Genomic DNA, 26,162 nt, shown 5'->3' on the forward strand with positions numbered 1-26,162 from the left:
GTAATTTAAGGTAGTTTTTTAAGTGGGGGTAATATGTTTAATTTGACACATATGCACTCTCACCAAGATCTACATTTGACCAAAAGTGTAATGAAAGGTAGGCTTAACCCAAGGTCACGAAGCTGGTTAATTGCTAGCATAAATCAGAATTAGCCTGATCTCTGATTCAGCTACTCTTTCCCCTACCAACTTTGCTTCCCTCTCCTAAGGTTTCTTAGAATGCTGTTTTTAATGAATGTAACTCCTTTGTTCATGTCATGATGCACAGAATAAAAACTTAATAGAAAGCAAAGGCGGAAGAGTGCCCCATCATATCAATACCACTTGAGCTAGTGTTGCTCAGTGTGAGATCCTGGGCTCTGCTGGTGTGGCATTTGGGAGAGTCAGCCGGGCGTAGAAACTTGTCCCAACATAGTCCTCAGAAAGTGACGTATTTAGGACATAGCTTCTAATTGGTTCAGTTATTATATAAATGAACTTGCCTCTTTATGCTTTAGTCCACTCAATTGTAGAATGGTATAAATCTAGCTACCTCACAAATGAGGCTGTAGTCTACTCCATAAAAAGAATATACTGAATAAACATATAAACAGCACACATTGCTACCCAAGATATAGCTTCCAAAAATAAACTATTTCTCTTTCCATCTCTCTTTGTTTAAGGATTTCTTAATAATCTGAACTTTAGGTCTAGAATATGAGGACATTGGTAAGTGCAAATGAGATTGTTCCATTATCATCAGGCAGATGAGAATTTTGGTGACTTCTTGAACGAGATTAATAATGAACATCATGTCACTAATCAAAAACTATTTTCTTTTCACTATCTTAGCTATTAATGGAAAGATTTTTGGGAATCTCCATGGCCTCATCATGAATGAAGATACAATGACAAACTGGTATTTGCTAGGAATAGGAAGTGAAGTGGATATACATACCATCCATTATCATGCTGAGAGCTTTCTTTTCAAAGTAAGTATAAGGAAAATGCTTTGGGGGAGACATTTTGAAAGAAGAAATTAAATGCATTTCCTCTGTGAAGTAAGGTTATTTGGCAATGAGGCTTGTGTGAGGGTGATCAATATTAGAGAATGGAATAATGTGATTATATCCTTCCCCTGGAGGAAATTTCTTAATATGTACATATATGTCATTGTACTTGAAAAAAAAAAAAAAAAAAAAAAAAAACTCTCCAAGCTTCAGGTGAGATTTTTTCTCATCACTTACATGAGAATAATTCTGCCCACTGTGGATTATGCTGTCCATATTATATGTGAAAGCACCCATAGTATTTTGTCTTCTTTCCTTATCCTTCCTTTTTTCTTTCCCCATTTCTTTTCTACATGATTAGCCAAAAGAATAACCCTATGTAGTAAAAGCTATTTTGAGCTTTGGCTTAGGCCCAGAAACTTTATCTTGACTCTTACCCTGGGTCATATGTGGGCTTCTGCCTCTCTAGCATGTGTACCGAGTGGTTGGTTCCAGCTGTACAGATCACATGGGGAGCTGTTGAAAGAACAAATCTCTAGGCCCTACCCCATGCCACTGAATCAAGATCTCGAGGAATAAGGTCCAAACAGGCTGTCACCTCATTGCTCCACTCAGTCTACAGGAAAGTAGAATAGAGAAGAATAATCACATCTCATCTGTGAAGAAAACCCACATTAATCCTTTTCTAGTTACACAGGAATAAACAATAATTTTAAACAAACATTTAATATTCTCTCCTCTCTGTATATTTCTTCAACATAGTTTATGGCACCAAGTATTAGCCTAAAATGATTATAGTTTTACGTATTAAATGGCTATGCTCATTTTCAGAACTTGGCTTTTTTAATTTTATTTTTCACTTACAATTTAATTCAATATTACTTTGTATTAGTTTCAGGTGTACAGCATAGTAGTTAGACAATCATATACTTTACAGAGTGGTCCCCCAATATTTCAAGTACCCACCTAGCACTGTACAAAGTTATTACAATATTATTGACTGTATTTCCTATGCCATATTTTACATCCTCATGACTATTTTATAACTACCAATTTGTAGTTCTTAATCTCCTCACCTTTTTCATCCAGTTCCCAAATACCCCTCCCTTCTAGCAACCATCATTGTAGAATTTGACTTCTTAAACTCAAGTTTTAAAAATCATATCAAAATTTGACATGCATATATAAAGTTATTTTACATACAAATTGTGTTAAGGTATAACTTAGATTGGATAAAATTAACCTGCTTTAGTACATAGCTCTGTTTTTAAAAACACACCCAGTGGTACAACCGATGCTAATCAAAATACAGAACAGCTCCACCACCACCTAAAAAGTCCCTATTGCATCCTCCAGAGTCAGCCATTTCCCCATACTTAACCCTGGCAAACATGAGTCTACTTTCTATATCTATAGCTTTGCCTTTTCTAAATGTCATATAAATGGAATCATAGAGTCTATAGAATTTTAAATCTGACTTATTTCATTTAGTATAGGCATTTGAATTGCATCCATTTTGTTTGTGTGTTAATATTTTTTTTCTGTTTGACTACTGAGTAGTATTCCATTGTATGAATATGTTACAGTTTGTTTATTCATTCCTTTGTTGACAAACATTTGGGTTATTTCCAATTTTTTTATTATTACAAATAAAATCAGTATAAATATTTAAGTACATGTTTTTTTGTGAATATAAGTTTTCATTTTCCTTGGGAAAATACTAAGGAATTGGATTGCTAGGTCATTTAGTAAGTGTATGTTTAACTTGACAAGGAATTGCCAAACTGCTTTATTTTCTGCAGATGCAGTGCCATTTTTCATTCTCACCAGAAATGTATAATAATGACATTTATTACATATCCACATCAGCACTTGGTATCTTCCATTTTTATTTAATTTTTTCTTTGCTATCCCATTAAATGTGTAGTGGTATCTCACTATTTTTTAATATATTTTATTGATTATGCTATGACAGTTGTCCCTTTTTTTCTCCCCTATATTGCCCTTTGCCCTACCACCACACTCAAGCAGACATTCCTGCTGCTGGACACTGTATATATCTGTCCTTTCTTGAATGCCACTGTGTTGACTACTTTAGCATGACAATAAGTCTTAAAATCAGGTGATGATTGTTTTAGCTATTCCAGATTTTTGCCTTCCCATACAAATTTTAAAGATAGCTTCAAATTAATATAAAGTAATATTGAATGTCAACTGTAACTGAAAAATAAAAATAAAAAAAGAAATATCGTGTTGATTTCTATTTTAAAAATCCTGCTGGGATTTTGATTAGTATTGCATTAAATCTATACATTGGTTGGGGAAGAATAGCTATCTTAATACTGAGTCTTTCAATCCATGAATGTGGTATATCTCTCTATTTGTTTAGATCTTATTTGATTTCTCCCATCAGTCTTTTGTAGTTTTCAGCATACAGATCTTGCACATATTTTTTCAGATTATCACTAATACTTGGATTTTGGTGATAGTATAAGTGGTATTGTTTTATTTCAGTTTCTAATTTTTCATTGCCAATGTGTAGAAATGCAATTGACTTTTGTATAATATACCTTGTATCCTGCAACTTTTCTAAACTAGTTCTAGTAGCTATTTGTAGATTTTGGGGAGATGGTTTCCTACATAGACAATCATGTTATCTGTGACTAGAGACAGTCTTATTTATTTTCAATCTGTATACCTTTTGTTTCTTTTCTTGCCTTATTGCACTGGCTAGAAGCTCTACTATAATGTTGAATATGAATAGTGAAGGTGGATAACTTTTACTTTTTAAAAATTTTTAAAAGATTTTATTTATTTATTTTTAGAGAGGAAGTGAGGGAGAGAAACATCAGTGTGTGGTTGCCTCTCATGCACCCCCAACTGGGGACCTGGCCCACAACCCAGACATGTGCCTTGACTGGGAATCAAACCTGCAACCCTTTGGTTCACAGGCCGGTGCTCAATTTATTGAGTCAAACCAGCCAAGGCTGACTTATTTTTAATGTTAGGGGACAAGCAGTCAAGTCAGCCATTCACCACTGAATATAAAGATGGCTGTAGATCCTTCTATTCTTAGTTTGTTGAGAGTTGTTTTTTTTTTTTATCATGAACTGATGTTAAACTCTGTCAAATGCTTTCTCTGAATCTATTGAGATGATCACATTTTTCATTTTTAATCTATTGATTACTTTCTTTATTATATAGGTAAATTACATTGACTGATTTTCAAATGTTGAACCCATTTTCATTCCCAGGATAAACTTTAATTTGTCATAATGCAGTATCCTTTTCTTATATTTCTAGACTCAATCTGCTAGTGTTTTTAAGCACTTTTACATATATGTTTATGAAGAACACTGGTAGAAGCTTTCTTGTTTTGTAAGTTTTTTGGCTGGTTTTGGTATTAGGGTAATCCTGGCCTCGTAATATGAGTTTAAAGTGTTCCCTCCTCTTCTATTTTCTGGGAGTTTGTTTAGAATTGGTATTACTTCTTCTCTAAATATTTGATAAAATTTGCTAATAAAGACCTATAGACATGGAGCTTATTTGATAGAAGGTCTTATTATACTTTCAGTTTTTTTAATAGATAACCTGAATAGTGATACCAGTTTTCACCTTAAGAAATTTGTCCATACCATCTAAGTTATATAATTTATAAACAGTTGTTCATAACATCCCTTTATTATCCTTTGTGATGTCTATAAGATCTCAGTGTTGTCCCCTCTTTCATTCCTGATATTTGCAATTTGTGTCTTTCTTTTTTCCTTCCTTGGTCAGTTTGTCTAGAGGTTTCTATTAGTTATCTATTGCTAACTAACAAATGGTTCCAAAACTTAATGTCCTAAAAACAATAAACACTTATTATGACAGTTTCTCTGGGTCAAGAATTGGGAAATAGTTTGGCTAGTTGGTTCCAACTTAGCATCTTTCATGAGGCTGTGGTAAGATGTCAGCCGGCCCTGCAGTCGTCGGGTTTGACTGGGGCTAGACAATCCACTTTTGAGCTCACTTGCAGGGCTGTTGACTGGAAGCTTCAGTTCCTCATCATGTGGGTATGGCATGGCAGCTGGCTTCCTCCAGAATGAGCAATCTAAGAGGAGAAAGCAAGAGAGAGGGTATAAGACAGAAGACTATTTTTTATTTATTTATTTTTTTTACTGTTGTACAATTACAGTTGTCCCACTTTTTTCTCCATTGCTCTCCCCTGCCCTGTGCACCCACCCCTGCCCCTACTCCCACAGTCAATCCCCAACCCTGGTGTCCATGCCCATGAGTCCTTTATACATGTTCCTTGACTTGACCCTTCCCCCTCTTTACTTCCCCACTCCCCTCTGGTTACTATCAGTTTGTTCTTTATTTCCAATTCTCTGGTTCTATTTAGCTCTCTTCTTTGTTTTGTTGATTAGGTTCCACTTATAGGTGAGGTCATATGGTATTTGTCTTTCACCTACTGGCTTATTTCATTTAACCTAATGCTGTCCAGTTCTATCCATGCTGTCATGAAGGGTAGGAGCTCCTTCTTTCTTTCTGCTGCATAGTATTCCATTGTATAAATATACCACAGTGTTCAGATCCACTTATTTACTGATGGGCACTTAGGCTGTTTCCAGCACTTGAAGCCTGTCTTTACTACCATAACTGTCTTTTATAACCTACTCTTGGAAGTAGAATGCCATCACTCCTACAATGTACTATTGGTCTCATAGACCAACTCTCATGTAGTTTAGGATAGGACTACAAAGGTTATGAATACTAGGAATTGGGAATCAGTGGGGGCCATTGTCGAGGCTGGCTACCACAAGTTTATCAACGTTATTGATCTGTTCAAAAAAACAGTCTTGGGTTTCTTTAATTAATCTTACAATATATTTCTATTCTTGATTTTATTGATTTCTGCTCTTTATTATTTCCTTCTTTCTGCAGATAGATAAATCTTACCGAGAAGATGTGTACGATCTCTTTCCTGGGACCTTCCAAACTGTTGAACTATTTGCAGATCACCCAGGGACATGGCTGTTACATTGTCACGTATCTGATCACATCCATGCTGGCATGGAAACCACCTACACAGTCCTTCAGAACACAGGTATAGTGCTGTCTGCCAGTGATGCCAGGCGATGACACTAGGTTTCTCGTAGACCCTGCAAACAAGAGGCATGAGACTCCCAAGGAGCTCAAAGTCAACCAAGAGAGACAGACATGTAAACTGTAATCATAACAGAACATGAAACAAGACAAAATAGAGTGCAGGGCAGAGGGTTCAGTGGCAGCAGTAGGAAGGTAATGGTTCACAGTTTGGGGACAGAGCCAAGATTCCAGAGAGGTCATAGTGCTTCACATGGATCCTAAAGGTTGAGTAGAAGCTTGAAAGGTGATTGGAGTAGGAGCATTCCTGCATGTATACTGGAATGAAGGGCAGCACAGTGAGAATCCAAGGAAGACTTACACCTTATGGATACTGACAACATAAAGTCTTTGCTGGCAACATGAAGCAACTCTTGAAACAACTCATGCCACAGAAAGAATCTACTTCTATTGTTTATAAAACAATTAACTTGTCTTCTTTGTCCAGACAACAGGACTCCTTATTCCACCAAGTCTCCTTCTGGAGGAGCATCCCACCCAGCCACCAAGCCCTCCGATGGTAATGACCCCCTCCCCGAACCCTTTATGTGAATCAACAGTGTTCACCCACCAGGTAAAGGCAGAGGCATGACACCTCACTTTTCTTTTTCACAGAAGAACATGTCAAGGAGCAACTCTATTTCTTTGGCAAGAACCTGGGTCCTAGAGGAGCTAAAGCAGCCTTGGTCATCCTTTTCATCATGGGGCTCCTCCTCCTGATCGTCACGGTGATTCTGTCCCTCAGACTGCGCTCTGCAAGGAACCAGGTGGCATACCGGGCAGTCCAGTCCTGTGCACTCCCCACGGATGCCCTGTGAACTAGCTAGTCTTGCTCTGCAGGGAAACTGGACAAGGCATTGTTCACCAAGGAAGGCTGACGCTGTATCCTGGGTCAGGCTCTGATCCTTAGGACACAGTCAAAGCATTTGCTTTTACTTACTTATTTTTAAATAGGCTGTGAAGCATCCTTTGGTGTAAAATACAAAAAGAAGAGAATGAGTGTGACTGATAGAACAGTCTCAGTCTGTTCCTGGAATGGATTTGCTCAACTGCAGAGACCCTTTGAAAGATATGTTTATTTTCCATTTTACATAGTTCTTAGATTAGACAGAGAGTGCTTCCTTAGCTAACCCTCAAACTTTTTAGATGAACAACTTTGGAAAGAGGTAGGCTGCTTCAGACATCTAACAAGAAAAGTGCTGATTTTTCAACCCTGTTACTTAAGGTGCTTCCCTTAGTTGTTCCGGGGGAAAGAACTTTCTCATGAGTTCATGGAAATGTTTACGTCAGTATCTGCTGATAGAATCTGACCAAATGAATATGTTAGAAGCTTTAGCCAGCAGACCTGGCCTTTTCCACTTTAGTAGAAATAACCTGTACACTATTCATTACAAAAGGCAAAGTTATAAGCATTTAAAAAATATTGCTGCTGTTTTTATGCCAAATGGTAGAGATACTTGAACAGTTATGACTCACTTCATGTTGTTTGTTCATACAATATGTTTCTGTGGCAACATCTGTATTTTCAAGAATCAACTAGAGAACTGGTTTCTGTTTTTCAGAACATGGAGGGCTGGAATCTATGAAACAGCCGGTTAGGTTCCCCACTGTGAGTCAGAGACTCCCTGACAGTTTCGTGGGACCTTCTAAGATGGAAGCAAACTGCAGGAGGCAAGTCTGGGCTTGAGTCTTGAGTCTGATTTTTTATTTACCTCAGCAGTCTTTCCAAGTCTCCATCTTCTAGAAAATAAAAACAGTCTCATCATGCAAGAACCATCAGGAAGAACTCAGCAGTGTAGCTAACTAGTTGAGAGGAGAAGAGAATCACAAAATCCTAGATTCCATGCCTCTTAAAGACAAGGCCTGTGTTGGAGGAGAAAAGAAAAGGAAAGGAAAAGCTCGAAAAAGAGAGTCCCCATAGCAATTTTTACACCATTAAATCAGCTTTCAAAACAAGTATTATAGTTTTCAAGCAATCCATTCTCTCTCTTTGCATGCATAAATGTTAGGTATAAGATTGATAAAAGCAATATTGTTTATTACTAGACTGAGACATTGCCCTCCGCTCAGGGCAAGCTGCCCTGCAATGCCAATGCCAATGCCGGATGAGTGAGCGTAGTACAACTGCCTTGGCCATGGGTCATTTGGATGTCCAGATGAATGAGCAGGACCTAACAAATACTCCGGTGGAGGGACCTTTCATACTTTCTCATCTGCTTCTTGGTGAAGGGAAACGTGTTATTTGATAGAAACTAGTTTAACAGAAAACAGGATTCGAATGCTAATAGTTCTGTCCATAGTTTGGTTGAATGTCCCAGCAAACAGGGTCCCCAAAGGATTCTGAATGCCACCCTGTGATTTTGTGATAATGTGATTTTGCAGTAGGCGCTCTACAGTCTTCATTCCTGTGTGGGCTGTATAATTTCATGATAATAGTTATGAGAAATGCTTTATTTATAACTCACACCACAAACTATTTCATTGTAAGGCTTTTCCCTTAGTTTATTTTTTAATGAACACAAAACCACAAAGTAGTTTGATTATACCATTTCTCTTTGTAATAAAGTTTCATATAAGATGGCTATTTGCATTTTTTTAATTTAACTAAAAATTGCCTGTCATTAATGTGGGGTGGGAATTTGGTTCAAGAAGAATATATTTTAGATATTTAGCAACTATCTTATTTATACTTGCTAAAGGAAACAAAACAAAATAACAATATATCTCCACAAATAATATGACTCTCCTCAAACATTGTTTCCTCAAACATTCCCCACTTCTTCATTCTCAGCCTCATTCATTTGAGAAAATCAACCGCGTTGCACACATCTCTTTCTCCTGTTACAGCAGAAGAAATGTTTCTGCTACTAGCAGGGCCAGCCTGTCATTGGGCTCTGGACCTCATCATTCCTTCTTGCTTTCACAAGGACTTCACTTCCTCACTTATCAGGTTTTCCTCCTGCATGGAGTCCCAGCAAACAGGGTCCCAAAAAGATTCTGAATCCCACCCTGTGGGATTCACACACCTTCACTTATCAGGTTTTCCTCCTGCATTGAGTCATCATCAGTATCCACCATTAAAAAATAGAAAGCAATAAAAAAAAGCCATTGTCCTAAACTCCATAACCCTCTCCAACCCAGATTCTCTGTTCCCTGGGTAGCAGAACTTACAGCACTGCCCACCTTGCACCCTGCACCACCTTACCCCATGCATTCCTCAACCCATTCCAATGACTTCCAATCCAGTGTGTCCTGTCCCCCTCATGCCAATCTGCTGTTAAAATCAATGTCCACCATACCATTCCCCCCAGCTCCTTCCCTATTTTTATCTTATTTATCTCTTCAACAACTGTTGGGGTCCCCTTCCCTCTAAACATCCTCTAGTTTCTTGGTTCTGCAATACAACCCCCTGCCAGCCTTCCAATGTCCTCAACTGCTATCTCACCTCCATCTCTTTTGCTGGTTACTTCTCCTTTTTCTGACTTAAATGTTAGCATGACTCATGGTCCGACACTGGGACCTTTTCTTTCTTTTACTGTCTAGGGTGGACTGAAGGACATCCCCAAAGATTTTATGTTCTAGTCCTCACACCTGTGAATGTTATTGGCCAAAAAGTTCATTTGTTTTTTTCCATTAGATGGTTCTAGCAGCACTTAGTTTTAACTTCATTCAAAACAATTTTGTTAGATTGTATTGTGACAGCTGTCATATCAGTGTGCTTTTGAACAAAACTTAACAAAATTGGTGAATTTTGGTATAGCCATTTTAATATTGAAGATGGAAGAAAATATGCAACATTTTTGTCATATTATGCTTTATCATTTCAAGAAAGGTAAAACCGCAACTGAAATGCAAAAAATGATTTGTGCAGTGTGTGGAGAAGGTGCTGTGACTAATTGAACGTGTCACAAGTGGTTTGTGAAGTTTTGTACTGGAGATTTCTCGCTGGACATTGCTCCATGATCAGGTAGACCAGTTGAAGGTGAAAGTGATCAAATCTAGACATGAATTGACAGCATTCAATGTTATATCACATGGGAGATAGAAGATATACTTAAAATATCCAAATCAATAAAGCTATTGATGAAAATGAAAATGTGTCTTATTTTATGGAAAAAAACTAAATAGGCTTTTTGGCCCACCCAATACTTATGGCAAAAAGGACTTGCAGGTATAATTAAGTTAAAGATCTTAATATGAAGAGTTGATACTGAATTACCCAAATTGGCCATAAATGTAATCACAAGTGTTCTTCTCAAAGAGAGGCAGAGAGACATTTGACTACATAGGAGGGCAATGTGATAACTGAGACAAGATTCTACGTTGCTGTTTTGGGATATAGAGGAAGGGGCCACAAGCCAAAGAATGCTGCTTTAAAAGGTGGAAAAGCAAGGGAACAGCTTCTTCACCAAAGCCTAGGGAGGAAGTATGGCCCACTGACATCTTGATTTTATTCCAGTGAAATTCATTTCAGACTTCCAGAACTCAGAGAGAATAAATGTGTGCCAGCAAACTGTGGTAATTTGTTCCAGCCCTCTCTACAGGTTATGTCATGGATCTGAATATATTATGCTAATAATGTCAAAATATGTTTCTCATTAGGCTGTGGACCATAAACTCTGCTCAGGCAGGATCACTGCAGCAGCACCCTAAGCAGCTTCTCTACCGTCAGTCTCGCTCCTTGCACCCAGTCCACACAGCTGTAGCAGTGTTCTTCCAAATCTGATCATATCACTTCCTGGTGAACACCCTTTAATATCTTTCCATTTCATTTCTTTTTTCTTTTCTACAAAACCTCAAAACACCCCCAGTATTACTGAGAATAGGAATACTAATATAAACAAAGCAAGAAAAATGCACAAACACTAGTCGACTATTTCTTAGCATGCTTATCTCATCATTAATTAAGTCAATAGTCTCCTCACTGATCATTCCTTTTCTCTACTATCTACAGTCTGTTTCTAATCCACCCACCTACTCATTCTGGGCAGCCCCCATCCATCTAATGCATTTTAGAATCATGAATTTTCCTCAGGGGTGGACACCTACAACACTGCAGAAAAATCCTGGGCTTCAGAGTTAATAACCCTGTTTTGGATCCTGGCTTTGTTCTTATCAAAATTTCCATTTCACTTTTAATAGTAATTGAACTCATTACCCTGGTCTAGAAGTCCCATGCTATCTGGTCCATGCCTACCTCTCCAGCTCCTCTCCAGCTTTTATCAGTTCCTGTGCCCTGCTTGTTCTTTCTTGCCTCAAGGCCTTTGCATGTTCTGCTTCTTATGCCAGGAATGCTCTTCCTTTCCAACACCCTCACACCCTTTCCTACTCTCTGTAGGAAAGACAAAAAGTCTTTCCTTCCTATAGAAGCTCAGCTCTGAGCTTCCCACACTGCGTTCTCTGAAGTGGGTCCCTCTTCCTGTTGTTGCCCATCTCCATTGTTTTCCTCTATGGCACTTACCACACAACATAACCATTGTATTGGTCTGTTAGTTTCACTGTTGTCTGCATCTTTCTCTGGAATGTAGGCTCCATGGAAGAAGGACCCCTGACTGTTTTGCTCACTGCAACATCCCCAGCACAGACCATAGTATGGATACATAACAGTTGCTCAGCAAATATTATTTGAATGAGTAAATGAATAAATGTATAAACAGAACAGACATTGTAATGGGCTCAACTATTCTGACATGGACTATTTTGGCTGCAAAGGACCTCATATTCGAGTGCCAAAAGTCAAAGTTCTCAAACAGACAAAGCTGTTTTGGGACAGGACATTTAAGGTTCACAGCTGCTTTGGCCTCCTTCTAGCAAACAACACTGGGGCAAAGGGTGTGGGCAGGGGGCACCATTTAATCCCCAAACGTACTCACCATGATTTTTAAAAAACAACATCAAAAACAAGGAAAGTCTAAGAGACTGTCACAGCCAAGAGTTGGTAAGGAGACTGTCGACAAAAGAACATCCAGCCCAAGAAAAGGTCTTATAAAGTCTTATAAGAGTTTATTTGAGCCAAAGTGAGGACAGTTGCTGGGAAGCAAATTTTCAACAAATCGAGAAAATGCTCCTAAGAATGTCAGATTTATATGTTATTTTTAATTGCTTTTTTACTTTTTTTTTAACTAATGACTTTTTTAAGAATTTATTTATTTATTTTTAGAGAGGGAAGGGAGGGAGAAAGAGAGAGAGAGAAACATCAATGTGAGGTTGCTGGGGGCCGTGGCCTGCAACCCAGGCATGTACCCTTACTGGGAATCGAACTTGCGACACTTTGGTTCGCAGCTCGTGCTCAATCCACTGAGCTACGCCAGCCACGGCCCTATTTTCTTTTTAATATATTTTTTTTAACTTCACTTACAGTTGTCATACAGCATTATATTAGTTTCAGGGGTACAATATAGTGTTTAGATGTTCATGTAACTTACAGCTAATTTTATACTGGGGTGTCAAACTCATTTTCACCCAGGGCCACATCTGCCTTGTGTTGCCTTCAAAGGGCCAAATGTAATTTCAACTCCTTAACAGTTAAGGAGTAGTTACATTTACAGTCCTCAAATTATTTCGGTTCTTTGAAGGCAACCATGATGCTGATGTGGCCTCTGGTGAAAATGAGTCTGACATCCCCATTTTATACACTAGAATCAAAGGAGAAGATGTAAGCAGGGTTACATGAAATCCACTGGTGGTAGATTAGGGAGGTGGGAGAAAGCAAAGCAGGGAAATGCTGAGATTGGATAAAAAGTAAAGCAGAGACATGTACTTCTTTTACATTGGTGGGTGCGAGACAGTTGCCATTTATAGCACAGATGGTATTTAGGCAAAAGATCACAATGAGGGGTTCTGCAGTCTCTTGCTCTGGTGGGAGACTGGCCTTTGGAGTCTGGAAAAAAAAGATAACTCTGACATTCTAAAGGCATGTTACCTTAGATGCAAAATAGATAGGCTCACTTAAAGATTGACCTTTATGAAGGAAGATACAGCCTAGGACGTAACTACCTGCTGTGACTTGCTTTTAGTTAGGAATTTTTATGTTCTCATCATTCTATATGGTTACTCCAGTTTCTGAGTTTATAAAGCCCACTATTCAGGCCTCCCCTGAGCTTGTGGGGTTTAACATGTAGCCCCTGTTTTGTCCCCACAACCAAACATAATGTGGTATCCTGGATGAAATCTTAGAGCATAGAAAGGATACAAGGTAAAAATTAAGGAAACCTGAATACAGTAGACATTAATTAATATTAATGTATCAATATTGGTTCATTCGTTGTGACAAATTACCATACTAACATAAGATGGCAATAGTAGGGGAGACTGAGTATAGGAGTGGGAATATATAAGAACTCTCTGTACTCCCTGCTCAATTTTCCTGTAAATCTAAATTGACTCTAAAAATTACAGTCTATTTTTAAAAAGCAATGTCACATACACTCTTATGTGACACCTTAAACTCCTGAGGTTGGCAACGACAGCTATTAGATGCTAAGTGCTCATTGTATGGCAGGCACTGTTCCATGTGTTGGCACATGCAGTCCTCAGAACAGCCCGATGAGGTAGGCAGTATTATCATTATTTGGTAAATGAGGAAACTGAGGCTTAGAAATATCCAGAAGCACATCCATGCTCACACAGCAAGCAAGTAACAAGTCTAGAAATTGAAGCTGCTTTCTCTTTTTTCTCCCAAAGAACTATGGCACATGTCAGATTGTTTGATCTGATTTTTATTGTTGGAAAAGTAGCTCCCTGAACTATCACTTTTTTTGTGCCATTCATCTCTGCCTTCAAAGGCAAGGCAAGGCACAGGTTTGGGCTCTCATGGCTTCTCATGTGCAAAATTTCAACAGCCTCTTACCTGGCAGCTCCACCTCCACTCTGCACTCTACATGTGGCTGGCAGGCTCATCTTTCAAAAGTACAACTCCACGTACATTACTTCCCTCCAAATACTCCCTAATACTTGTTGGAGAAAAGGCCAGACTACCTTCTCTGGCCCTACCCTTTTCATCTTTGCAAAATTCCCTCACCTTCATCTTCCCTTGATCAGTATTAGATGTCTCTACTTCCCATTTCTTAGCAAGTTCTCTCTCTTGCCTCTAATGTAAATTCAACAATCGTGGATTGACTTCCTGCTAAGTGTAAAAAAACTCTGTCAGGGCTGAGGGCAATTTACAAAACCACAGATTCTGTCCAAATCCTGAGAGGAACTAGATAGGTAATGAGAAAGTAGAGATGCAATCAACCATCACACACAAGGCAAAATAAGCTAAATTCTGGACAAGAAGAAGGAAGTGCTAGGGAGGGAGTGATTCATCACAACGTGGAAGAGGAGACATTTGAGCCTGTCAGATGTGTCGATTTGGCAAGGAGGGAAGCATCACAGCACCCCTGCTTTCACTCACTGCTAGAAAGCTCCGGTCCCAGCTTTGCCTGCTACAAACAGACTGATCCACCTAAGTCCCACCCCTTTATGCATGCCCCTTGGCACACCCCATCTTTCAGAAACTCACCTTTTCCAACTTGTATTATAGTTAATTGTGCACATGCCTTATTTCTCTTACTAAGCTGTGAGGTCTTTGAGGAAATGGAATGTGTCCACTTCACTTTTGCTTCCCCATCCATCAAACCCAGAACTGGCCCATCTCTGGCCTCTAGTAAATGCCTTGAGTATGTGGATAAATGTGTAAGTTGAGCTACTTGTTTTTGAATAATGTTTTCAATGTGAAATGTTTACAGATTCCTTTAGACGGTTAATAAATATTTATTAAAAGACCTACTGTGTGTGAGGCATTTGTGTTAAGTGTTAGAGATAAGAGTGGTATACATGGCCATTGACCTGCCCTCATGAAGTTTACCACATAAAGGCAGAGACAAACATTAAAGAAATGAACAGTTAAGCAAACACTTGTTTAATTATAGTTGTGATTATCATGAAGAAAAAGTAGAGGGCAACAATAAAAGATAACATGTCTAAAACACTCATCCACTGTCTCAGGCACTTTATATAGGTTTAAGTTATTTGATCCTTATTACAATCGTAAGAGGTATAAGCACTTTACCGATGAGGAAACTGAGGCACAGGAGGGTCAAGTAATTCTCCCAAGGCCCACAACTAGTAACCAGTAGCGCCAGTGCTGCAAGAATATATAACACAGTGACCTCATCTAGTGTAGCGTACTCAGAGAAGACTTTCCTGGGGAAGTGACATCCATCTGATATCAGCAGGGTGAATGAATACGAGTTGACCAGGCAAAAAGGCTACTGTGGGAATGTTTTGGGCAAGGTTGGGCCTGCAGGAGGCCAGGGGCCCAATAAACATGAAGAACTGTATGGAATGTGGTGAAGCTGGTGAGACAGGCAGTGACCATGCTAAGAAATTTGGATTTTATCCTAAAAGTAATGTACACTTTAAGAAGGGGGAGGTGACATGATCAGATTAGAGTTTTAAAAAGCTCCCTTTGGCAGCTGTGGGAGAAACTGGCTTGCAGGCCTAGGGGATATATTCCTGGATGTGATCAGGAGAGAGGCAAAAGGCCTGAATTGGGGTGTTAGAAGTGCAGGGAGAGGAGTACTGCCAAGTTTTCTATATCTAGGAGAGAGAAACAAGAGAATTTGGAAGCTGGTTATGGCAGCTGGGAGAGATGGAAGTGTTGGGCAGATGGGTGGATGGTGATGCACTGAGCAAGATGGAGAAAACTGGAGCTCAGGTTGAGAGGAAGAAGAGGATTGCAGTTCTGGCCATTACGAGTTTGAAGTCCAGTAAGTCATCCAAGTGGAGAGTTGTGTAGGCTGTTGGGTCCATGCTCAGAGGACAGGCTAGGGTGGAGATGGACATATGGGAGTTGCGGGCATACAGAGGAGGCTTGTGTGCATGGACCCCGGCCCCCCACCCTCGCCAACACACACACATCCATGTACAAGCGGCAGAGAAGGGAGACCAGCCCTGTTCCTAGGAGACTTCTTGTTTAAAGGTCCTGTCTGCTCCAAAGTTGCTGATTAGAGCATCTCCTATCTTTTTTTTCAGCAACCACTTTCTGTTAAGTGGTTCAGAAGCTGCTCTCCCCCAACACCCACTCATCTTTGATCACCCTTCTGCTGGCTCCCACCACGGCTCCCATGGGCAAAGCAAGAGGAGAAGCTCGGACTGAGCAGGATAATTGAGGCCTGAGACACAGTCACACTCAGGGCTCACCACCTCTGACTGTCCCTCCACCCCCGTCCCGCGGAGTCCTACCAACCCCACCTCCCTGCTGCCTTCACAGACCTCCTGGGAGGACCCACAGCTCCTTCTTCCCATACATGCTCAGCCGACACTGTGCGATCGGTTTTTACGGTACCCGTTGCTCTTTGAAGCATTCGCAGCTCCTTTTAACCTGATTCACCATGTGGAAATGTTGGGGGTGGGGCGTAAAAGGGGGCCACCCGGTAAGGGGTTGCTTTCAGAAATGTTTTGAAAAGTCCCGGGTGCCCGGAAGTGGAAGAATAAGGATGGGAGGAGCGCGAAGATAATCAGACTGAAGCAATTCTCTGGATGGGAAGATCCCTTTGGAGATGAAGATGCTAGGGTCGCGGGATGCTGCCGAGCCACTCGCTCCGCGTCACCACGGTTTCCGGAAACCCCCTACCCTGAGTCCTTGGTCTCCCTCCTAGTTCCGGGGAAGTGCATCGAGTGGGCTGAAGGCGCGAGTTGGCCTTGAGGAAACATCGGCGGCTGCACAAAACGAAGAGGCCAGGCGAAAAGGAAGCACCTAATTCCCCGGTTGATTTTTTCGCTTCCCTTTTACGGTAGAGGCGCGAGGCCCGGGTGGCGCGCACGTAGTGGACACCTGCGCCGACGGAACGCCAGGGAGCGCGCGAGCCCCGACGCCCAGGAGAGGCAGCGGCGCCTTGGAGAAGTCGCTGGGAGCTGGGTGCACAGAGACACAAAGGCTGGTGATGCGGGGGCAGCTGAGGGACCGGCAAAGAGAAAGCGAAAGCCCAGTGCCTGGGCAGTGACGGGGTGAAGGCGCCGCGCAGCGCTTCCGACACCGACAGTTCCCGGGCCTGCCCTCTGGGGGTTCTCAGGCCGAGCCCGGCGCGAAGCGGCCATGGCCATCGCCCACCTGGCCACCGAGTACGTGTTCTCGGACTTCTTACTGAAGGAGCCCTCGGAGCCCAAGTTCAAGGGGCTGCGGCTGGAGCTGGCCTTGGACAAGATAATCACATACATCACCGTAGGAATGCCCTTGCTGCTCATCTCCCTGGCCTACGCGCAGGAAATCTCGATGGGTAAGGCCAGGGGCGGGAGGGGTGTGGCGGGCCGGAGAGGGAAACTGACCGTGCTGAGTCGGCATCTTGGGCGATGACGAGTCCATTCCTGTGGACTCTGCTCGCATCCCTACTCCTCAGTTCTGTTTCCCGCGTCCCATTGATCCCGACTGCGGCTTAGTGTGGCTTTGATCCCCACTGTTTCACACTTATGACCCGCCACCAGCTTTGCCCAGAACAACTGTCTGCCTCCTCTTTCTCTACACACACTTGTGTCATCACCAAAAATTTTGTACCAGAGAAGTTCTGAGTGGCTAAAACGTTGGATATGGAGACAGGTGCTCCATGAAATGTAGGTATGTTTTCCCTTTGTTATCTTATGTGAACTGATATTTACTGAAACTTTAGCGCTGTAGGATTATGAATGATAGGAAATAGCTGTAGTTGGCAGGCAATAGAGAGATATCAACATCCTCCACCTGCACGTATTTATTATGAATGGGAAATGAATGAGTCCCTTTCGTGTAAATGTTCACCTGATCAAAACAGTTCTGTAAGATTCGAAAGTCTGGTGGTTTGGGCAGGATCACATGGCTAAAAAGTGTATAGAGGTACTCAGCTCTTCTGACTTTCAGCACAGGAGAGAGTGTTTATGAGTCAACAGGAGGCAGTGTATGACAGCTAGAGACAGATCTGGTGGGGGGGGGGTGTTGGTGGGGGGAGGAGAGGGTGGAGCTGAACCTCTGATAGGTTGGGCTGGCCCTGAGCCTTGGAGTGTGGGTAGGATTTAGGATAAGCAGATGTGAGACCTTTGCCAAGATTTTGAGATGGCAGAAAATGTCACATGTTCCTGGAAGCAGAGACACAGTGACAGTTCTAGCTGAGGCAGGAGGATTATTAGTCAGTGTTCCTGAGATAGGAGAATAAATGTGGGCCTGGGTCACTTAGAACAAAGGAGCACAGACTTGGTGGTTTCAAAGTATAAAGTTCTTATTTGAGCAAAGAAAATGGACTGGTTGAAAACAGCACTTAATAAATAATAGCTGATAGTGACATGTAGGGTCTGTGAAGGAGGGGAGGGTGGAGTTAAGGAGGCTGGATGCTGTATGATGTACATCAGTTGAAGTCTTGTGCATCCATGGGGGCCAACAGTGGGGGGAAAGGATGGGAAAGGGTGATTTCTGAGAGACTGAGGAGCAACAAGCAGCACTTGGGTACTCATTTTGAATAGGCCATAAGGGCAGAGACTGGTCAGAGTTTTGGAAAGGCTGCAGGCCTGAGTGAGTGGAGAATGGTGTTGTTATTGACAGAAATAGTAAATTGAGAGAAGAATTGGTTAGGAAAGGGTTACTATGAGTTTGATTTTATGATCTCTGGCACTAAGTTGTTCAACTCCTTAGGAAGTTGCCATCATTGTAGAAAAATAAGTATTCATTTTGCCTTATCTCTGGGTAGGCATGGCCCTGGAGTTTCCTTCCAGCCTTCCAGATGGGCAGGTGTTGAGGCTTCCAGTAGAAAGGAAAACCACCGAGTAACATGGGTCCTGGAGATAGTCTTTCCCTTCAGGAACTGTTCCTTGAGTGTACCAGCTGTGGGCTGGACTCAGTGCTGGGCACCGAGGACCCAGGCGTAAATGAGGCATGTCCTTGTCATGGAGGAGCAACAGTTTGGGGCACTTGATGCCACGAAGGAGGAGTTGGTTACCATCCATGGTCAAACTTTAGCTCTGGCCTCGTATTAGAGGGACACCTGAAGTACCTGCACCAGTAACGCTCTGGACACATGCAAACTGATGGGGCCTGAGAGGCCTTTAGCTGGCATTGGGAATGGGTTTATACAGCAAAGGCATGTCCTCATGCTGTGTGCATAGCAATGCTGGGTATCGAGGGAGACAGGAAAGGAGTTTGAGGCACAATCCTCGCCCTGCCCTGCGGGAAATTACCAACCCTTGGCACTAGAACAGACATGCTGACAGGCAGCCTCATTTAGTTGTGTGATTCGATGAAAGACAGTGTAGTGCTCTGAACGCCAGGCAGGTGAAGGTTGGCCGGGACTTGGCTGAAGAACTGTGGAGCAGATTCCCATGTCTTCTGAAAAGCTTTAGGACCTCTAAGAGGTGGACAGGTGGGTGGGGTGAAGTGGTCAGGACCAGGGAAGACCTATCAGGTTGAGTACATATTGTATAAAGCCAGAGGAAAGGTTCTGGAGAGGAGAATGGAGGTATGTAAGTTACTACCTAGAATCAGTACAGTGGGGTCATGTCATGCAACATTTTGTTTTGTGCAAATTCAGCTTTTATACAAAAACAAAGCAATGAAGGAGAACAACAACAAGAGAGGGGAGTAATTCAAATGGAGCAGGCACTTTTGCCCACCCCCTTGGTAAGTGAGCCCTGGCCCCAGGAGTGTGAAAGAGGCTTGCACACTTTCAACATGGCGCATCCTCCCTCTCATGACAAGTGTTCTCTGCCTCTCTGTGCCAAGGATAGTCTCTCATTGTTGTACTTTGCACATTGTGTTATAACCTGTGCCTGTGGCTGCCCCAACTGCAAGATACTTCATGTATCTTCTATTGGCCCCTAGAAGCTGACCCATGCAGGGAAGGGGCTGTTGAAGGTTAGAGACAATGTCCTTGTGTGAGAAAACAATCTGTGTGTCATATTAAAGGGTTCTTCTCAGTCTCAGGCCCATTTTCTCACTAGTTCAACACACTGGGTTCCTGTCTGAAAAGAGGGACAGAACTTGCCCGGGCATGGAGACGGACGGGCAGAGCAGGGCTGTGCTGGGTGCAAGTGGGGGGGCTGCTGCTGGAGTCCACTCCGCAGAGATTCTGCCCAATGCCTCTCTCAGCAGCTCACACGGGCCCAGTGTGGGAACTGCAGGGAGACCGTTCTCTGCCCCAGGAAAACCCTAATTTCTAACCCAACTGTCCCCAGATGCCTCTAGAGGTACAGCACATTTCACCTTGGGAGGGAGGGAGACATTTAGGAAATAGCTGGGTGACAACTCTGTGGAAAATAAAAGCATAATTGGACTACATGACCTTCCAGCTCTGAAATTGGCATCAGAATTTACCTAAACTACTGAAGAAACATACTCCTTATGTGTGCTGCTACCTTTCAGTAGACCAGACTTTGAATGGGGTTCATGTTCTTGGGGACTTTTGGTAAGGTTGGTAGTGCACTAGGTTTAGGGTTATGCAGGGCCTGCCCCTTGACTGCTTTGGTTCTCTGGTTCCCTAACCTGGTGGCTTAGGAGACCCTAGGAAAGGAGAATCCCTCTCTTCTGCCAGGATGCTTCTTGCCCTGAGCTTGGCCAGCTGGACAAGATGAGCAGTGGAGGCAGCCAGTGTATGCCTGGGAAAGGGAGTCTGGTCTTCAGGGAGCTTTCTCATCCTGCTGCCCTCCCTGCCGCCCTCCCAGCGACAGTTTGGAACAGAGGGATCCAGTCCCTTTGGTTAGCTGTGCTCTGCTGCCTCGTTAGAGGCAGGCACTGGGCCAGCCCCAGAGAGCCAAAGGACAGAAGCAGCTGCTTCTGATACTATTTGTTCACAGTGGCCCCGTTTTTTTCTGTGTGAGTCAGCAGCTAAGAGGCTTAAGTCATCTGTTCTGTCCTGGCTGAATTTAGGCACATCTTTGGGAATAGGTTCAGGCTTCCTTTCAGCATTCACAAGACGGCAAAGTTGGTTGATTCTTTTTAGGGTGTCTATAAGAATGGGCTAATATTTAGGGTCTTGAGGGATAGACCCTGTCACAGCACATCTTCAATTCATACTGAAAACCGAAGAGCCCAGAGAGGCCCTGGCCCCTTCCAAAAGGACGCCTGGTGTCCAGAGAGACCACTGCTGTGCATGTGCTTTTCTTTGTTGGTGTTTTTGTTGTATCTTTATTGTACAAATACTATGTGAATATATTGTACTAAATATATTCTCATGCTAAAGGAATCATAAACCTCCTTCATCATGTGCTGGAGGTGACCCATGTGGACACTTGTACAGCCTTAAAGTTCCCTTTGCTGCATTAATCTAACATGTGTACACATGCTTTAAAACAAACTGAGTCATATCACAGTGGTTTGCTACTTCTCACATAATATGTTTTGGACAGCATTTTGTGTCAGTACATGTGTCACTTCACTATTATTTTAGTCCTCATCCAAGGATATATTTATTGATTTGAGAGAGAGAGAGAAATATCCATGTGAGAGAAAAACATTGACTGATTGCCTCCCATTTGTGCCCCGATTGGGAATTGAACCGACAGCCTTCTGGTGTATGGGACGATGCTCCTATCAACTATGCCACACGGCCAGGTCACCTCACTATGTTTTAATAGGCAGGCAGCATATTCCATAACCTAGTATATTCTTATCATAACTCATCTAAGCACTCCCTAGTGATGTACATTTAGGTTCTTTCAAAATATCTACTATTATATATAAAGCTTGTGTGTGCATAAATCTTCGCCAATGTTCCCTCCTTCCAATATTGAAAGGAAGAGAGAAGAGAGCAGTGTTATTTCCCAGAAGGATGAAATCATCTTCCAGGATAGTTTGCATTCCTGAGTTCTTATTTCAAGTTAGCGGGAAAAAAATTCTGCCTTGTTTGCACTCTACCTCTAACTCCTTCTAACTGTCTTCTAACTCTGTCAAAAGATCGGAGGAGGCATTTTGATGTGCTCTCCCATTTCAGGGGTAAATTTGCAACAGTCAGTGGGTTTCCTGACGTGTTCTTCGAGCACACTATAACTTTCCTTCCTGACACTGCAAGTAGCAGTTCGGTAATTATTTGTATCATTTGTTGAATACTGTCTCTCCACCAAGCTGGGCTTTCACTGGGGACAGGGACCATCTGTCCTCTGTGGGGATGACTGCTCTGTCCATAGCTTCCAGCAGAAAACTTGATGGATAGTACACATTCAGTAGGGGGAGCAAATGGAAAGAATTACCAGTAGTGTCAGTAGGATGTCCAAGTGTTATTGTATTATATCTATAAGATGTGATTATTAGAGCAAACAATATGATTTGACTGATAACAAGCAAACATTCAGTAGTGATGAGATCAATTTTAGAAATACACCAGAACTTACCCAAGTAGCATTTGTTCTGCTTCTGTGCATACTGTTCCCTGACTCTGAAAGACCCAGTGAATTACAAGACCCACATTTAATTATTTACTGCTCCCATTTTTGTCACCCCACCACACCACCTCAAGAACAAAGGAAGAAATGAAAATGAGGCTGTGGGAAATAATCCATTATTTAGAAATAGATGAATCCCCATCCCCAGCAAAAAGCGAACATACTTGTATGTCTCAGAACCTCTGCGGGAGCTAGGTTTGGATTAGTGACATCGTTTTTAAAAAACCATGCGAACACCACTTCCTCTGCAGATTGCATCCTTGGATTTTGCTTTCTTCTCAGCCCCCTAACTGAAGCCATGAGAGTTTGGACAGAGTGCAGAGGGGGAGACAGTTTGGGAGCACCGGGCCCTGGTGGACAGGCAGGTGCAGCTGTGTGCCGTGAGGTTACTGAGGGCAGCAAAGAGGACTTTCCAGATACTTTATTTGCCAGGCGTCTGCATGGCTGTGGCTTTGTGGGAAAGTTCAGACTGTAAGAAGAAATGAGAGCCCTGCTTTTTTTTTTTAACACACTCCATCCAACCTTGGTCTCTTCCCCAGAGGTAAATACTATTACTGTTTTTGTCTTTTTTCTTTTACATACATTGCTTTATGTTCCTAATGAAAAAAATTGATTTTATTAACATTTTACCATTATTAAATTGTTAACAGTATTATGCTGTGTATTAAAAATGTGCAATATGATCTGTAATATGTCCTAGAGATATTTTCATGTTGGTGTGTGTAAATCTGCCTCATTTTGCTTAGACGTGGCATAATTTTTCATAGTGTGACTATGGAAAATTTAACTATTCTATTAAGGGACATGTAGGTTCATTCCATTTTTTTCTTTGTACAGACAGTGGTTCAGTAAACATCCTCGGGTGTGCCTCCTCATTGAAAATGTCATGTGAATCCCCTGGCTGGCGTAGCTCAGTGGATTGAGCGCGGGCTGCGAACCAAAGTGTCGCAGGTTCAATTCCCAGTCAGGGTACATGCCTGGGTTGCAAGCCATGACCCCCAGCAACCGCACATTGATGTTTCTCTCTCTGTCTCTTTCTCCCTCCCTTCCCTCTCTAAAAATAAATAAATAAAATCTTTAAAAAAAAAGAAAAAGAAAATGTTATGTGTCTCAGACTTTTGGGTCACTTTATACTTTTACATTTTATTGAAGATTCCAAAGAGCTTTTGTTCGTGGGTTAAATCCATAGATATTTATCATCTCAGAAATTAAAACTGAGAAATATTTATTTTTTGTTAATTTGAAATAAGCCCATTACACGTTAACATACATATTTTTATGGAAAAAAATAACTTCAAAAATAAAGCTTAATAGGAAGAGTGGCATTGTTTTCCAGTTTTACAGATCTCCTTAATGTCTAGTTTCATAGAAGACCACTGCATTCTCCTACTTGCTTCTCATTCATTATGTGGCGATAACCATGTCAGTAGCCTCTGGAAATTCTACTGTATACTTTAATGAGAGAATGAGAGTAAGAAGGCAAATAACAACCTCATATCATTGTGAAAATATGTTTAAGGTCATGAACCTCCTGAAAGAGTCTCCGATTCCAGACCACACTTGGAGAACCATGTCTCTGGGGTCAGCCCTGAGGGTGGAGTTTACAGTTAGAGGGTCAAGGTGTGCGCATCTCAGATTTGAGGGGCACTTCTCAGTGCCCTCCAGGCTGCCAGTTTGCACTCCTGTCAGCAGTCTGGGTTTCCGATTTGCCATTCTTACGATGGAAATGGCATCTCGCTGTTGCACTTTGTAGTTCCCTTTTGCACTGGGACTTCACATGGCATAGCCCTGGGCTCTTGCTGGAGCACTGGCAGCGTTCTGGGGACTTCCCACTCTCTCCAGGCTACTCACCAGGCCTTGGCCTGGGGCATTTGATCTTAGAGAGATAGTCAGGTGTTAGCTGGCTTTCGTGGGCTTATGAAATCTGCTCCTCTACAAATACATCTTAACTATCTCTGTCTTCTTTTTTCAAACTAAAGTTTAAAAAATGTTGTTTCACTCTGAGCCTTCTGTTCTCTGTTTAAATTTAGTCAACTAACAAAACTAGCAATTTTCATTTATTTAATGTTACCAACTGCTTTACATTTCATGATTGAATGTAAGCGTTCTCAGGGTTTACAAAAAGCACAGTAGCGCCAGTGTGGAGAGGTTACTTTTCACAGAGAGAGAGAAGTTCTTACCCCTGCTTGCTGAGTTTTACCTCTCCTCTCTGACAGCGCTAGGTTTGCTTTTGCAAAACAGGTAATGATAAATGTGGTAATACCTGGGAAATGGGAAACACCTATCAAATGTGATAATACATGGGAAAAGACCTAACACATGGCCTGTAGTCAGTACATGTCAGTTAACTCTGAAACTAGTGCTCATTAAGCTTCTGCGATCTGAAGGTACTTCTCAACGCTGTGAGCAGCCAGCAAAGCTGTGACAGAGGCCTCAGGCTTCTCTCCAGTTCTCACCTACATTCAGGAGCCATTCCGATGGGTGCGTGGAAGCTCAGCCAGGCTGCATCTGGGTGATGGTAACTGTGACTTGCCTCCCTTCCTTTGTCCAGTGTCCCTTAGAGGGAGGAGCATACAGGGATTGATGGCTTTGACATTCTTCTTCTTAAGGCTTCATTCCTTTTAATTCACTATAAACATGCTAAGTCTTTATGTTATGAGTATATTTCTTTCTTGCATACATTGAAGCGAATACCAGAAAAATGGTGTACTATTAAGAATTGTAGGAACACTGTAATGACACTTATTAACAGTGTGGAACAGCTGTGTGGGGGGGGTGTGACCAGTGGCCTCTCAGCTTAGGATCAGTTTCACCCATAGTAACATGAGGACATTGGACTGCACTAGTTATTAGATGCATTCCAGTGCCCAGCTGGTTCTGGCAGTATGGCTCATGCCACACCTTACAGCAGTCACTCTTGTTCACTTTTTGTTTCCATTCATTCATGTTCTCATTCATCTGACACTTACTCACTGAATGCTGTGCTGTGCCCTAGGCCCTTGGGTGATGTGGCGTGTGGCAGTGAAGAAGGCAGACATGGTCGTGGGAGCTTGCAACCTGGGAGGGGAGGTGGCTTCCCATAATTCCAGAGTTCTGGCTGTGATAAGTGCTTTGGAACAAGTGTCATGGCAGGGAGGTTTGCCCAGTCGGGGGCACTGGGGATGGCTTTCTGGAGAAGCAGCACCGGGGCCAATTTATCCATCAGCATCCATGAAGCCTCGGCCATGGTTTTCCAGAGAAACATAAAAGGATCAGTGTTACTGGGACCTGCTGAGCAGGGGGGTGTGTGAGTGGTCTGAGGAGATTAGAGAGATGGGCGAGGGTTTGATCGTGGTGGGCCCTGTGGGATTTGGATTTCAGAATTCACTCAGAGCAGTCAGAGGGCTTTTAGCTATAAGTGACATAATCAGATATGCATTTTTACCTGACCCCAGATTCTTTGTGAAAATGGAGTGGAAATGTGGAGCGATTAGGCAGGGGCTAGTGCAGTTAACTTCAGCCTTACTATGCACTCGTTGAGGACGGGACTGCCATATGTGTCCTGGACTCCACCATGGCACTTTGTATGGGACAAATATTTGATAAAAGTTTATCAGGGGCTGTTGCTGGGAGCTTCGTAGGAATATCTAGTGCCTCCCATTTGTCCCAGGATGCTAGAGCTGGTTTGAGGAG

General features: G+C 42.2%; 2 protein-coding genes across 2 annotated transcripts in view; both read left to right on the top strand.

Moving 5' to 3' along the window:
* The window catches only part of HEPHL1 (hephaestin like 1), a 64,465-nt gene extending 57,410 nt beyond the window's left edge, over nt 1-7,055 (top strand). Inside the window, exons 17-20 of the mRNA XM_028516540.2 lie at nt 832-971; nt 5,913-6,075; nt 6,562-6,633; nt 6,729-7,055. Of these exons, the coding sequence (XP_028372341.1) occupies nt 832-971; nt 5,913-6,075; nt 6,562-6,633; nt 6,729-6,931 (578 nt within the window). The 3' untranslated portion in view covers nt 6,932-7,055. The remainder of the gene's footprint in view (nt 1-831; nt 972-5,912; nt 6,076-6,561; nt 6,634-6,728) is intronic.
* Nucleotides 7,056-16,616: 9,561 nt separating this feature from the next.
* Nucleotides 16,617-26,162, top strand: part of PANX1 (pannexin 1) — a 51,931-nt gene continuing 42,385 nt past the window's right edge. The window contains exon 1 of the mRNA XM_028517233.2: nt 16,617-17,374. Coding sequence (XP_028373034.1) covers nt 17,194-17,374 — 181 coding nt within the window. The 5' untranslated portion in view covers nt 16,617-17,193. The remainder of the gene's footprint in view (nt 17,375-26,162) is intronic.

The sequence above is a fragment of the Phyllostomus discolor genome, chromosome 6 (assembly GCF_004126475.2).
Source record: "Phyllostomus discolor isolate MPI-MPIP mPhyDis1 chromosome 6, mPhyDis1.pri.v3, whole genome shotgun sequence".
In the NCBI taxonomy this organism is placed as follows: domain Eukaryota; kingdom Metazoa; phylum Chordata; class Mammalia; order Chiroptera; family Phyllostomidae; genus Phyllostomus; species Phyllostomus discolor.